Raw genomic sequence first — 13,905 nt, forward strand, 5'->3', positions numbered from 1 at the left:
ATCCTGTGATTTTTATCCTCAGAGTGGCGGGTCTGCCTCGGGGCACCTACATGCCAGGTGGGAAGAGGGGGAAGTCCAAACATGATGCTCTCCCTTTTATCAGCAAAACAAAAACTTCCCAGGAAAACCCAGCTGCTAGTTTTCAGCTGCTGTCTTACTGCTTAGAACTGGATCACGTGGCCACCCAGAGGTAGGGTGAACGTCTTTACTTAGGTCACATGCCATGCCACAGCAATAGAGGGTCTCAGGTGGTGATGCAGTGCAGAGAATGACGACCACCTCTTTGACTTCTGTCTCCTGGCCCACACACTTCCCCTCTGATCTCCTGCTGACCCTGGAGTCTAAATCCATCCAGGACATCTCTGGGTTCCGCCATCAGCAGAAAGAAGAATGAGGATGGGGTGGGTGGAGAATCAAAGCACACGGCTTCTCCTAAACCCTTCACCATAGTTTTTTTTTTTTTTTTGCAATTGTGGGGGGCAATATTTATTTGTTTGGCTGCACCGGGTCTTAGTTGCGGCATGTGGATTTATTTCCCTGACCTGGGATGGAACCCAGGCCCCCTGCCTGGGGAGTACTGAGTCTTAGCCACTGGACCACCAGGCAAATCCAACAAATGTTACATCAGGAAAAAAGTAAGCTGTTGAAGAACTTCGAAACTACTCCAATACTTATCCAAAGTAAAAATGGGTAAGTAAGTTGAAGTACGCTTACACAATAACATACAGGGCAACGGTGAGAAGGAAACGTTCACATCTATAGACAAAAACCTGGGTGAACTGAGAGCAAATACAATATTGAAATCTGGATTCTGAAGACCAAAACTCCTGTCCCCAGATGTGTCTGTTTCCTCGACCGCCACACCCTGCAGCCTTCTCAGGGGCACTGCTGGGCGGGTTGCTGCTGAAGGAAGGGTGATGATCGGCTCCGCCCATAATAGGTGGCCCCACCTCCTTAGCCATAGCTGATTGGGTCCAGAGTCAGCACCTGACCCACGAGCAGCCAATCAGATTTTTTCCTCTCTGTTGACTGTGAACTAAGACAGCCCAATCACTGGAGCCAGTTGTCCCGGAAGTGATGAGAAAAGAGAAGGCCCCTTGCAGAAAATGAGAAGATACCCTGAAAGCAAGATTGCATGGGGAGAGAGTGAGCCATCCCAGAGGCAAATATCTGTCCCATCGTTTTCCAACTGCAAGTCATGGACAGTCTGTTGATAACGCACCTCCCTTTTAAACTTTGGCCAATAAGCAGCTCCGTTTTGTTTTCCACCAATATCTGGAATGATCTGCTTAGCACTGTCACCAGCCGGCTTTAAAACCCCTGGTGGCTTCCCGACCTTTTAGGGAAACAAACAAACCGGCTTCCAGGTATACTGGTCTTCTTTGCCTTCTGAGAAATGCCCATCCCATCACCATCTTGCAGCCCTTGCACTTATTCTTTTATCTGGAATTCCAGGTCCCAGACATTCACGGGGCTGGTCACTTTTCATCTCACACGCTGTCGTTGTTAAGTCGCTAAGTCGTGTTTGACTCTGGGGCCCCATGGACTGTAGCCCACCAGCCCTCTTCTGTTCATGGGATTGTCCAGGTAAGTACTGGAGTGGGCTGCCATTTCCTTCTCTGGGGGATCTTCCCAACACGGGGATAGAATCTGTGTCTTCTGCATTAGCAGACAGCTTCTTTACCATTGAGCCAGCAGAGAAACCCTTCATCTCGCAGGTCTCAGCTCAGATGCCTCCTCCTCTGAGAGGGCCTTTACATTAGTTTCTTGTTGCTGACGTAACAAATGATCATAAGCTTAGTAGTGTACAACAGAAATTACTGTCTTACGGTTCTGGAGCGCACATGTTCACACTGTTGTCTCACTGGGCTAAAATCAAGGCACTGGCAGACATCACTGAATTCCTTTTGGGAGCTCTCGGCGGGGGGGAATCCATTTCTGAGCCTTTTTCATTATCTGCATTCCTAGGCTCACAGCCCCTTCCTTCATCTTCAAACCCATCAGCATAGCATCGTCCAGTCTCTCTCTCATTTTAACTCCCTACCCTGCTTCCTTCGTATAAGGGCCCTTTGGATTATATTGGCCTCTCCCTCTCAAATCCTTAATTTGGTCACAGCTGCAACATCCTTTGCCATGGAAAGTCATGGGGCTGCCCTGGTGGCTGATACAGTGAAGAGCCTGCCCGCAATGTGGGAGGCCGGGGTTTGATCCCTGGGTCGGGAAGAACCCCTGAAGAAGAAAATGGCAACCCACTCCAGTATCCTTGCTTGGAGAATCTCATGGCCATAGGAGCCTGGTATGCTGTAGTCCATGGGGTCGCAAAGAGTTGGACACGACTGAGCAACTAACAAACACATGAAGTCACATATTCACAGATTCCAAGGATTAGGATGTGGACACCTTGGGGTGAGCGTGGGGGTGGCTACTGCTCCCCCACACCCTTCCAACCATCCGGTATAAACACACCCCTCTCCCAACATTCCTTCTCTTCCCCATTCCCTGTACTCCTTTTATTCATATCACTTACACACTTATTAGAGTATAAAATGTGTTTGTCTATCTTTTCTGTTCTGCCCGCTGTAGTATCCCCAGCATGCGGACCCATTCCTGGCAGGAAATCATCAGTTGATCAGCATTTGTGAATAAATTGAAAAGCTGATCGAAGGAATCTGTTTCTTGCAATTGCAATGATGATCCAACAGAGCAAACAGCAGTGCAGAGGGGCCAGTGACTTGTTCCTGGCCACCCGACCGTTCAAGGAAGAGGCTATACACACAAAAAGCCCCCTTCTCAGATGCTTTATTTCTGGGATCAAATCTGGGTCACAGCTGCAGAGGTGGACTCTGGACCTGAAGAAGGAAGCGCTGGGGAGACTGAGGTGCAGCCTTTGCCCTGGGTGTTACGGGAACTGTCTTCAGGATCCAACCAGAAGGACTGGTCTCTCCACGGTCCAGGGAGGGGGGATCTTGACTCCAGGAGACAGGTGGAGGGGCGCGCTGGAGAGATGAGCAACCTCAACATTTTAGAGAAGGAACTGGGTTCTGGAAGGAGTGTCAGGGTCTCCCTGCACAGGTAGGGACTTGTGGGGGGATCGGGGGGATGAGGGGAGTCCAGAATGCCGGGTCCAGGAATGAGTCACGAATTGGACTTGATAGTGTCCTGGATCCACTTGGTGAACTGACAGAGGTTGGTGTAGACGCCAGGTCTGTTGGGCTGGGCGCAGGGGAAGTCTCCCCAGGACACGAGGCCCTGCAGGGAACCATTGCAGACCACAGGGCCCCCGGAATCACCCTGTGGAGGAGACAGGGAGGCACAGAGAGGCAGCGATGTGGGGAGATGAAGGGAGGGGGTCACACAGATGAGGAAGACACCAGAGAGCGAGACACAGGTAAAAAGAGACACATGGAGAGCATATTACTCTTTCACCCCAAGTCCACCTTTTAGGAACCCCCTTTATCTCTCTCTGGGCTTCCCAAGTGGCTCAGATGGTATAGAATCCGCCTGCAATGCAGGAGACCTGGGTTTGATTACCTGGATCAGGAAGATCCCCTGGAGAAGAGAATGGCCACCCACTCCAGTATACTTGCCTGGAGAATCCCATGGACAGAGGAGCCTGGCGGGCTACAGTCCTCGGGGTCTCAGAGTCGTACACGACTGAGCCGCTGACACACACTGACACTGTCCCTCTCTACCCAAACCCCACCCTGTTTTCTGTCTGTCTCCCTCATGCCTGTCTCTGTGTTTCCTTCTATTTCTTTCTCCCTCTTCCCTCCAACCTTGGAATACTGAGTTTCTCCTGCTGGATACGCCTTCTTTTCCCTTCCTCACTCTTCACCCATCCTTGACACCAATCCGCCTTGTACATATACCTCACTTTTGCAGAGGAGCAGTCATCAATCCCTGGGTGACGCTTTTTCAGCTTGGCACTGCTAACAGTCTGCACGCTCGCTCATTCATGTAGTCATGTCTGACTCTTTGCGACCCCATGGACTGTAGCCCACCAGGCTCCTCTGTCCATGAGAGTCTCCCAGCAAGAATACTGGAGTGGGTTGTTATTTCCTACTCCAAGGGACCTTCCTGACTCAGGGATGGAAGCTGTGTCCCCAGTGGCTTTTGCACTGGCAAGTGGATTCTTGGGGAACCCACTGGGACCAGACAGTTCTCCGCTGTGGGCGGCTGTCCGGTGCATTTATTATAAGACCTTTAGCAGCAGCCCTCCAGCTACTACACACTAGGAGCTCCCTCCCTCCCCAGACACATTGAGACCACCAAAAACATCTTCAGGCATCGCCACACGTCCCCCGGGGGTTCAGAATTGAGGATCGCTCTCGCTGACTAATTTGGGTTGCCTCTGCTTAATTCCCTTAGCTCCCTGTAATGACCCTTCCTGTAATAATACTTGGGCATTTTTCCTGTCCCTTCTTGTTTATGTTTATGCAAAATCCCTCCGACCTGGCTTCTTCTCGTGTTACAATGCAGATGCTGTTTTCCAGGCAAAAAACCCTCTGCTGCCCCAATCACTAAATTTCAACTTTCTCATGGTTTAATTTCTCTCCTTCTTTTTTGTTCGCTCTTGTTTAATATCCCTGCAGAGTTCCTTTCACTCGGCAGTGAGTTAACTGCTCTGAGCCCTGGCTCCTTGTCTGTAAAAGAGTTAATAATAATGGTTAAATGGATTAATTGAGCTGATGCTTCTGAACCACTTAAAAAGAGTGTCTGGCAATTAATTAGCTCCTATTATTATTATAGTATTAGTATGATTGTTATTACTTTTTGCTTTTAGTGGCCACGCCCAGACTGCATTCCGGTATGAAAAAGCCACTTGAGGTTTAGGGGGAAAAAAAACAACCAAAGTACTACCCTTGGCTACAGAAAGACTACGTATTTTACTATGTTGACATCTGGACACTGAGTGAAGTAAGACAGAGAGAGAAGGAGAAACATCTCTTTTATGTGGAATCTAAAAAGAAATGATACACATGATCTTATTTACAAAACAGAAAGAGACTCACAGGCTTAGAGAACAAGTTAGGCTTGCCAAGGGGAATGGATGGTTAGGGAGTTTGGGATGGACATGTACATGCTGCTGTATTTCAAATGGATAACCAAGAAGGACCTACTGTAGAGAACGTGGAATTCAATGTCATGTGGTAGCCTGGATGGGAGAGGAGTTTGGGGGGAGAATGGATACATGTGTATGTATGACTGGGTTCCTTCTCTGTTCACCTAGAACTGTTACAACATTGTTAATCAGTTCCACTCCAATACAAAATTAAAAGCTTTTTTTTTTTTTTAAAGATTTTGCTATCTGAATCAGATGTGCTTTCTTCTCATAAAAACCCCTCCATCCAGATGTGTGTGCTTCCAGTGTTAACTGGGAACATAGATTAAGCTGGTGGACCTGGGAAGTTTTTGCAATTGTTACATTTGTAAGATTTTTGGGGTAGGGGAGCTTTTCCCAGGCATCAGAATGGGTCTGGAGTGCTGTCTGAGCCCACAGCTTAACAAATATTACTGAGCATACATCCTGCCAGCAGAGAGCTTGTTAATTTACATTCCTCTAGACCCTTTGGACGGAGAAGGCAATGGCACCCCACTCCAGTACTCTTGCCTGGAAAATCCCACGGACGGAGGAGCCTGGTAGGCTGCAGTCCACGGGGTCGAGAAGAGTCAGACATGACTGAGCGACTTCACTTTCACTTTTCACTTTTCACTTTTATGCATTGGAGAAGGAAATGGCAACCCACTCCAGTGTTCTTGTCTGGAGAATCCCAGGGATGGGGTCGCACAGAGTCGGACACGACTGAAGTGACTTAGCAGCAGCAGTAGCAGACCCTTTGGAGGGAGGTGGGGTTTCCCAGGTGGCGCTAGTGATAAAGAACCCACCTGCCAAATGCAGGAGACAAGAGATCCAGGTTTGATCCCTGGGTTGGCAAGATACTCTGGAGAAGGAAATGGCAATCCACTCCATTATTCTCTGCCTGGAGAGTCCCATGGACAGAGAAGCCTGGCAGGCTACAGTCCATGGGGTCACAAAGAGTCAGACTAGAATGAAGCAACTTAGCACACATCCAGAGCCTTTGGGGACCTAAATATAGGGAAGGGTCCTGAGCTGTAACAGTTTAATTTCTGTCATCCTCAACAAATAGAGCTCCCGTGAGAACATAAAGAAGCTGTGTCCTGGGAATCAAGAAATATTTGCTGAACACTGGGTTCCACTCATCCTTCCACTCTCAACCTCTGTCCCCTAAACATGCTGGCTCTTTTTTTTTTATTCTTTGAATCAGCAGAACTCCTTCCTGCCACAGGGCCTTTGCACATGCTTTTCTTGCTCTAAACTTCTGCAAGGCTGGCTCCTGTGTGTCATTCAATCTCTGCTCAGATGTCACCTCTTCAAGATTCTTCCAACCACCCTTCCATACATTGCTCCCCCATCACTCGCTATCATAAAACGATGTTTTATTTTCTGCATGGTCCTTACCACTTTCTGAAATTACCCTCTTTGTGCAGTTTCTTGTCCATTGGATTTTTTTTAAACTTTTTACTACACCAACAACTTTGTGATCAATCCTGTCTATTAAATACCGCCTTTTAAAAAATACCCCTAGTTCCCATTTTCCTTTTTTGAGATGTTTCATAAGAATTTGTCAAAAAACTTTCCCACTACAGATTTTGAGGGAATAAGACTCTTAAGACTGCACTTGCCTGAAAAGTGCCAAAATAAATAAGACAAATCTGTGATGTTTATCGGGGCTTCCCTGGTGCTCAGACAGTAAAGAATCTGCCTGCCATGCAGGTGACCCGGGTTCGATCCCTGGGTGGGGAAGATCCCCTGGAAGAGGGAGTGGCAACCCACTCTAGGATTCTTGCCTGGGAAAACCCATGGACAGAGGAGCCTGGCAGGCTACAGTCTATGGGGTCGCAAAGAGTCAGACACGACTGGGCAGCTGAACACACGTGACGTATGTGGTATGAAGGGTGGCCCCTCAAATGTGGTACCTTTTTTCAGGGCACACCCTGCCTGTCCATACCACACAGGCTTGATCTCTGCCTTGAGGCCAGTGCTGTCTAACGCAGTGGCTACTAGCTACACGGTGTTCTCGAGCGCTTGAAACACAGCTAGCCCCGACTGAGATATGCTGTCAATGGACAAGGACACACTGGCGCAAACAAACAAACAAAAAAAAAAACAGGAGAAAGAAAAACCATTGAAAAACATCCACACTAGCTTTCAAAGACTTACTATGAGAATCAAAGGATGTAAAACATCTCATTCCTAATTCTTACATATTAATTACATTTTGAAATGGTGGTACTTAGGATACATGGGATTAAATAGGGTATATTATTATTGTACGTGTGTGTTCAGTGGCTCAGTCATGTCTGACTCTTTGGGACCCCATGGACTCCAGGGGGTAGCCCACCAGGCTCCTCCGTCCATGGGATTCTCCAGGCAGGAATACTGGAGTGGGTTGCCACTTCCTTCTCCAGGGGATCTTCCCCACCCAGGGATCAAACTTTTGTCTCCTCGTTGACAGGCACATTCTTACCACTGAGTCACCATTATTATTATTATTATTGTCATTATCGTTATTATTTGCTGGGTCTTCATTGCAGCACATGGGCTTAGTTGTCCCACGGCATGTGGGAGTTTATTTCCCGAACTAGGGATCAAACCCATGTTCCCTGCGACGCAAGGTAGAGTCTCAACCACTGGGCCATCTATATTATTAAAATAGCTAATTTCACCTGTTTGTTTTTACTTTTTTTTTTTTTTTTACATGTAACTGTGTGTGAAAGTGTTAGTTGGTCAGTTGTGTCTGACTCTCTGTGACCCCATGGACTGTATCCTGTCAGGCTCCTCTGTCCTTGAGAGTCTCCAGGCAAGAATACTGCAGCGGGTTGCCATGCCCTCCTCCAGGGATCTTCCCGACCCAGGGATTAAACCTGGGTCTCCTGCACCGGGCGCAGATTCTTCACTGTCTGAGCCATCAGGGAAGCCCAGGAAGTTACATGTAATTACCAGAGTGTTTAAAATTACACGTAAGGCTTGCATGATATTTTTAACTGGAAAGCATTGCTCCAGAATGTGAGCTCTGTGGGAACAGAGGGTCTCACTGATTTGATCATCACGGGGTCCCCGGGACGCAGCAAGGTTCCAGGAACATAGCTGATTTCCGTGTGTATCAGCTGAATGAATGGAGAAGTCTCCAGCCTTACCTGGCAAGAGTCTCTGCCCGCCTGGTCCCCAGCGCAGAACATGGTGTTATCTATTTGATTTGGATAGGCCTTCTTGCACTGGTCGTCACTCAGCACCGTGATGTTCAGGCACTGGAGGGCTTTGGGGAAGGTAACTGGAACAGAGAGACCGCAGGGCCGGGCAGGCGGTGAGCGATGGAGGAAGACAGGGGAGGGGCAGAGTGCTCAGAGACAGAGAAGGGGAGAAGGCAGACATAGGTGGGCATCGAGAGAGACCCAGATACTCACCCTGGGGACTGCTGGTTGTTCCCCAGCCAGACACCAGGCAGCTGGTCCCAGCAGAAGGACAACAGGAGGCGATGTTGATGGGTCTGACGTACGGAGTCTCGCGGATCCTTTTGTTCAGTTTGATGAGCATGAGGTCGTTGGAGTGGCCAGGGTGGGAGTAGCCGGGGTGGGCAATGGATTTGATGCCCTGGAACAGCTGCTGCCCAGACTCATACATGGGTGACAGTGAGTGGTGGCCAAGACGAACTCTGAAAAATCTGAGGAAGACAGTGCTGATCACCCCACCGACTCTGAGCCTGACCCCCATATGCAATGCCAACTCCCATGCCAAACCTACCCCCAACCCCATTTTCACCCCCATCCTCAAACCCATCCCTGACACCATCTTTGCCTCCAGCCCTTTGCCTAACCCTGCCCCAGTCACAATGGCAAATGCATCTCCAGCCCATCTCCAGCGCCAGCTCTAATCCTTTCCCCACCCAAAGCGAAGTTAAAGTCGCTCAGTCGTGTCTGACTCTTTGCGACCCCATGGACTGTAGCCCACCAGGCTCCCCTGTCCATGGGATTCTCCAGGACAGAATACTGGAATGGGTGGCATTTCCCTTCTCCAGGGGGTCTTCCCAACCCAGGAATCAAACCCAGGCCTCCCGCATTGCAGGCGGATTCTTTACCAGTTGAGCCACAATGGAAGCCTCCCACAAAAACCATAAACAAATGCATTCTCAACCCCAAATACAATCATCCTCAATCTCACATCTAACCATGCATGCGAAGTCGCTTCAGTTGTGTCCAACTATTTGCAACCCCATGGACTGTAGCCCACCAGGCTCTTCTGTCCATGGGATTCTCCAGGCAAGAATACAGGAGTGGGTTGCCATTTTCTCCACTAGGGGATTTTCCCTACCCAGGGATAGAACCCGCATCTCCTGTGTCTTCTGCCTTGCATTCCTAATCATCCAGGGCTTGCATTTCTAGCCTCAAATCCAGCTCATCCCTAACTCCCATCCCCTACCACAACCCCCTCCCAGTCTGACGTCATCCCCTCCCCACTCTCCTCCCCAGCTCCATTCTAAATCCCATCCCCAACTCTACCACCTCCTGCTCCCCCGTCCCCATCCCACCCTCACCAGACCGCCCCACGCCCAGCCCCCAGCCCCCATCCCACCCTCACCAGACCCCCCATGCCCCTCCCCTAGCCCCCCAGCCCTCCTCTTGGAGCCCCCACTCACTGCTTGCGGCAGTGGGCAGCCGTGAGCAGCCACTGCGGGTGCACCAGCACAGCCCCGCAGTAGAGCTTGTTGAATCTCAGCAACAGCGCAGCCTGCCACGGCTGGCTGTTCTTCTCGCAGTTGGTCCCATTCACGATGCGGCTGCTGCCCTCACCCGCCCGGGTGTCCTCCGTCTCCCCAGGCCTGAGGTCCCGGGTGCTCTCAGAGGGCCCGATGGCAGAAGGGTCGTCGCAGGAAGCCACATCGTTTGCAAGAGCCGGGTCTGGGGGCAGAAAGTGGGCGGGACGGAGCTCGGGGGCGGGGCCAGTCAGCGGATGAGGGGCGGGGCTAGGGCCCTAAGGGGTGGGGCCTAGTTTCCAAAAGTGGGGAAGTCAAGCCTTCGAGAGAGCCGGGTCTGGGCTTGTGTGGGCAGAGCCTGAGATGTGGGTGGGGCTTGAAATCGATCCGGGCAAGGCCAAGGCCAGAGTCACGCGGAGGAGTCGATTCTATAAAGAGCCTTGACTTTGGAAGAAGAGGCCAGGGCTGGGTTCTAGGAACTGTGGCCAGGATCGGAGGTGGAACCTGGCCCAAAGAGGTAAACCCAAAGAAGCTGGGGCCTTTCTTGGTGGAAGGGCACAGCCCAAGGATCCCTGACTGTAGATAAAGTCTGGACTTGGGGTATGGTTGAGGAAAAGAGGCAGAACTAGGAAAAGTGCTCAGACTGGGGGAGGGGGAAGGGGTTCATTGGGATGGGGCGGTGGAAATCAGAGTTGTTTTGTGAATTCAAAAACACAAATGTGAGCCCCTCTTCCTCACACAAACCTGCACAAAGGGACCCAGATACCTTCCTCCATCACCGGTTCTCCCATCGCCTGTTAACCCGTCTTTGTTTGTGTTCTTGCTAAAGACCCAGACAAGCACCATCTTCATTTACACGCACTCTCCAAGAACACGACGGCTGTCACAGACATGCACACACCCAGTGACATGTATCATCCCCACACACAGCTCTGCCTCGTGGCGCACACGCTGCCCAGGTACACTTATTTGGGGGAGGCTGGCACTTTTCCAGTGGTCATGTATGGATGTGGGAGTTGGACTATAAAGAAAGCTGAGCACCAAAGAACTGATGCTTTTGAACTGTGGTGTTGGAGAAGACTCTTGAGAGTCCCTTGGACTGCAAGGAGATCCAACCAGTCCATCCTAAAGGAGATCAGTCCTGAATATTCATCGGAAGGACTGATGCTAAAGCTGAAGCTCCTATATGTTGGCCACCTGCTGTGAAGAACTGACTTATTGGAAAAGACCCTGATGCTGGGAAACATTGAAGGTGGGAGGAGAAGGGGATGGCAGAGGATGAAATGGTTGGATGGCATCACCGACTTGATGGACATGAGTTTGAGTAAGTTCCGGGAATTGGTGATGGACAGGGAAGCCAGGTGTGCTGCAGTCCATGGGGTTACAAAGAGTCGAACACAACTGAGTGACTGAACTGAACTGACATGATCTCACTCCCCCCCACACAGTATCTTAGTGACATGGGCACGGACGTGTAGAGACTGCCCCTCACTTCTGCACACAGCACGATAGCGTAGTGACAAGGTTAGATAGACTCTGTGGACCAAGCATGACACAGGGCAAGTCACCCAGCCTCATTCACTGTCTCGTGGTGACAGCCTCTTCCACACACTCTGCTGTCGTGGGAGGGATGGGAACTTCACACACACCACTGAGTGGTCACACATACAACCCCTACAAATACGCAGTCATGGGACTTCCCTGGTGGTCCAGCAGCTAAGACTCCGAGCTCTCGATGCAGGGGGCCCAGGTTCTATCCACAGTCAGGGAGCTAGATCCTCCGAACACACGACCACACACAGTTACCCATACACAAAGCCTCAACCAACCACACAGAGTTGTTATTCAGTCGCTCAATTGTGTCTGACTCTTTGTGACCCTACGGGCTGCAGCACGCCAGGCCTCCCTGTCTCTCACCCTCTCCTGAAGTTTGCCCAAGTTCATGTCCATTGCATCAGTGGTGCCATCCAGCCATCTCATCCCCTGTCATCCCCTTCTCCTCCTGCCCTCAGTCTTTCCCAACATCAGTGTCTTTTCCAATGAATTGGCTCTTCGCATCAGGTGACCAAAATACTGGAGCTTCAGCTTCAGCATCAGTCCTTCCAATGAGTGTTTCTGGGTTGATTTCCCCTAAGATCGACTGGTTTGATCTCCTTGCTGTCAAACTAGTGAGCAATATCTGTAGCTGTCACAAAGAGAGCCACCCATAACCACCCATAACGTCGCACCCAGCCACAATCACACAGTCACAAATGGCTACCTGAAGGCACCTAGCCACACATTTTCATGGCGCCAAGCACTTTTGTCAGACTCAATCCTGTGACCCAGGGACAGAAACCAGCCGGCATCCATACACCCAGCAGAACAGCCACACACAGCCACACACACAATAGCACTCACAGCACACACACCGCCACCCACACAGTCACTGAGACACACACACCATCTTAGATGCACACACACTCAGTCACACGATCACACGTACAGTCTCAAAGGGTAGTCCCACCTGTCACAGATAGTCACTTGATATGGGAAAAGGCACCACACACTCACACTCACACACACATGCTCACATACATAGCGGTCCCACTGCCACACACAATCACAAATGCAGATTTGCATTCACCCAACCTTGGGGCCATAACTAGTCACACGGGGTCCCCCTGGGTCATAGAGTCCCTGACAGCTCCCCCCCGCCCCGCACGGCTGGCCTATGTGGACACACTAGGGTCCTGGTTACCTGTCGCCCCCAGAATCAAGGCTGCGATTAGGGTACAGGCCATCCAGGACCAGGCGGCTCCTCCCGTGGCCATGGTCTTTGCACCTGATAGAGGTGGGGGAGAAGAGGGTAGGCAGGTGATTCTGGGACCACTTATCCCACCCCCATCTCCTTCCATCCCCTGTTGCTAAGAGCAGAGAGGGGCCGTGAGCACGTGGTCCACCCAGAGCGCTGAGTTGAGGCTCGGGGGAAATTCTAGTACTTCGCAGCATCCTCCCATCTCTGGTCTTCGAGCGAGGATGGAGATGAGATGGAGAGAGGACCCGCAAGCGTCCTTCCCAGACCAGAGCCCACACGGAGCCGTCTCTGCGTCCCTTCGCCCCTCCCCAGGGCTCACCTGCTGCGTCCCCCAGGTGGGAGGTGGGGACCCGGCTCCGCGCTCAGCCGCAGACTCTCAGGCCGCCGCCGCCGCCGCCGCCGTGGTCCTGCAGCCGCCACCTCCTCCTCCTCCTCCTCCTCGGCTCCTGGCACCGGCCTGGGTTATAACCACCCACTGATCCCCGGGGCGCATTCCCGGGTAGTGAGGCGCCCTACCGGGCTTTAGCAACCACTCCTCCGGGCTTCCCCCCACCTCCGCCCCCAGAGCACCCCCCACCCAGTCCCAAAAGCCACTCCCTACCTCCCTGGCCCCGGGATGGGGAAGGGTCTCCAGAGTTCTGGCCCCGGGGCCTCCCAGAGCCTCAAACCCAGCGCCTCCCCTCCTCCGAGGCGCGCTGGGCTCGGGTTTTCCGTCTTCCCTGCGCCTTCACTCGTTCGGCCTGCCCTGCCCTCCTCCCTCTGCTCTAGTTCTCTCTGTTCCGCTTGCCTTGGAATCTTTGAGTCTCTTTCAGTATTAAGGCGCCCAGCCAGTGTCTCTTTCTTCTTTATTTTGTACGGCTTTATTGAGGTATGACCGAGCTACAGTAAAATGCTCATGTTCAGTATGTACAACGTGATGCGTTCTGACCCACATTCATCCAACCATCACCCCAACCAGGATAACAAATGTATCCATCACCTCCAAAGTTTGTTCATGCCCTCTTGTGTGTTTCTGTGCTTCTTAATTAACCTCTCTTTCTCCACACCCTGGGTCTCTCTCTGTATCTTTTCTGTTACCTGTCTCTTTTCTGAGTCTACCCTTCCCTGTCTCCTATCTCTATTTCTGTCTTCCTCGTCTTCTTCTTCCCCTTCTTCTTCCTTCCCCCTCTCTCTCTGTCACCGAGTGCCTGTATCTCTGCATCTCTCAGTCCCTCTGTCTCCCTCACTGTCCATTTGGGGCCAGGAAGACTCTGGCCACGTTGCCGAGGGGCCTCCTCAACACCTCCTCCTGACCCGCATCCAGGACCTGGTGCCTTGGGGGCAGAAAGGGGCAGG

The 13,905-nt window shown here is 51.4% G+C and overlaps 1 protein-coding gene across 3 annotated transcripts; it reads right to left on the reverse strand.

The window, feature by feature from the left end:
* Positions 1-2,782: 2,782 nt before the first annotated feature.
* KLK5 (kallikrein related peptidase 5) lies at positions 2,783-13,622 on the reverse strand. Of its 3 annotated transcripts, none has more exons than XM_043899946.1 (7): positions 13,172-13,622; positions 12,890-13,016; positions 12,514-12,597; positions 9,717-9,978; positions 8,488-8,744; positions 8,221-8,354; positions 2,783-3,291 (listed from the first exon to the last, which is right to left on the reverse strand). In XM_043899946.1, exons 3-7 carry the CDS (start codon positions 12,584-12,586, stop codon positions 3,136-3,138), a joined length of 882 nt encoding a protein of 293 aa, XP_043755881.1. In that variant the 5' UTR covers positions 12,587-12,597; positions 12,890-13,016; positions 13,172-13,622; the 3' UTR covers positions 2,783-3,135. The 3 variants fall into 3 exon arrangements, with proteins under 3 accessions (XP_043755881.1, XP_043755879.1, XP_043755880.1); XM_043899944.1 differs by having other exon boundaries at positions 12,890-13,027; XM_043899945.1 differs by having other exon boundaries at positions 12,890-13,045.
* Positions 13,623-13,905: the final 283 nt, after the last annotated feature.

The sequence above is a fragment of the Cervus elaphus genome, chromosome 4 (assembly GCF_910594005.1).
Source record: "Cervus elaphus chromosome 4, mCerEla1.1, whole genome shotgun sequence".
NCBI classification, from domain to species: Eukaryota; Metazoa; Chordata; class Mammalia; order Artiodactyla; family Cervidae; genus Cervus; species Cervus elaphus.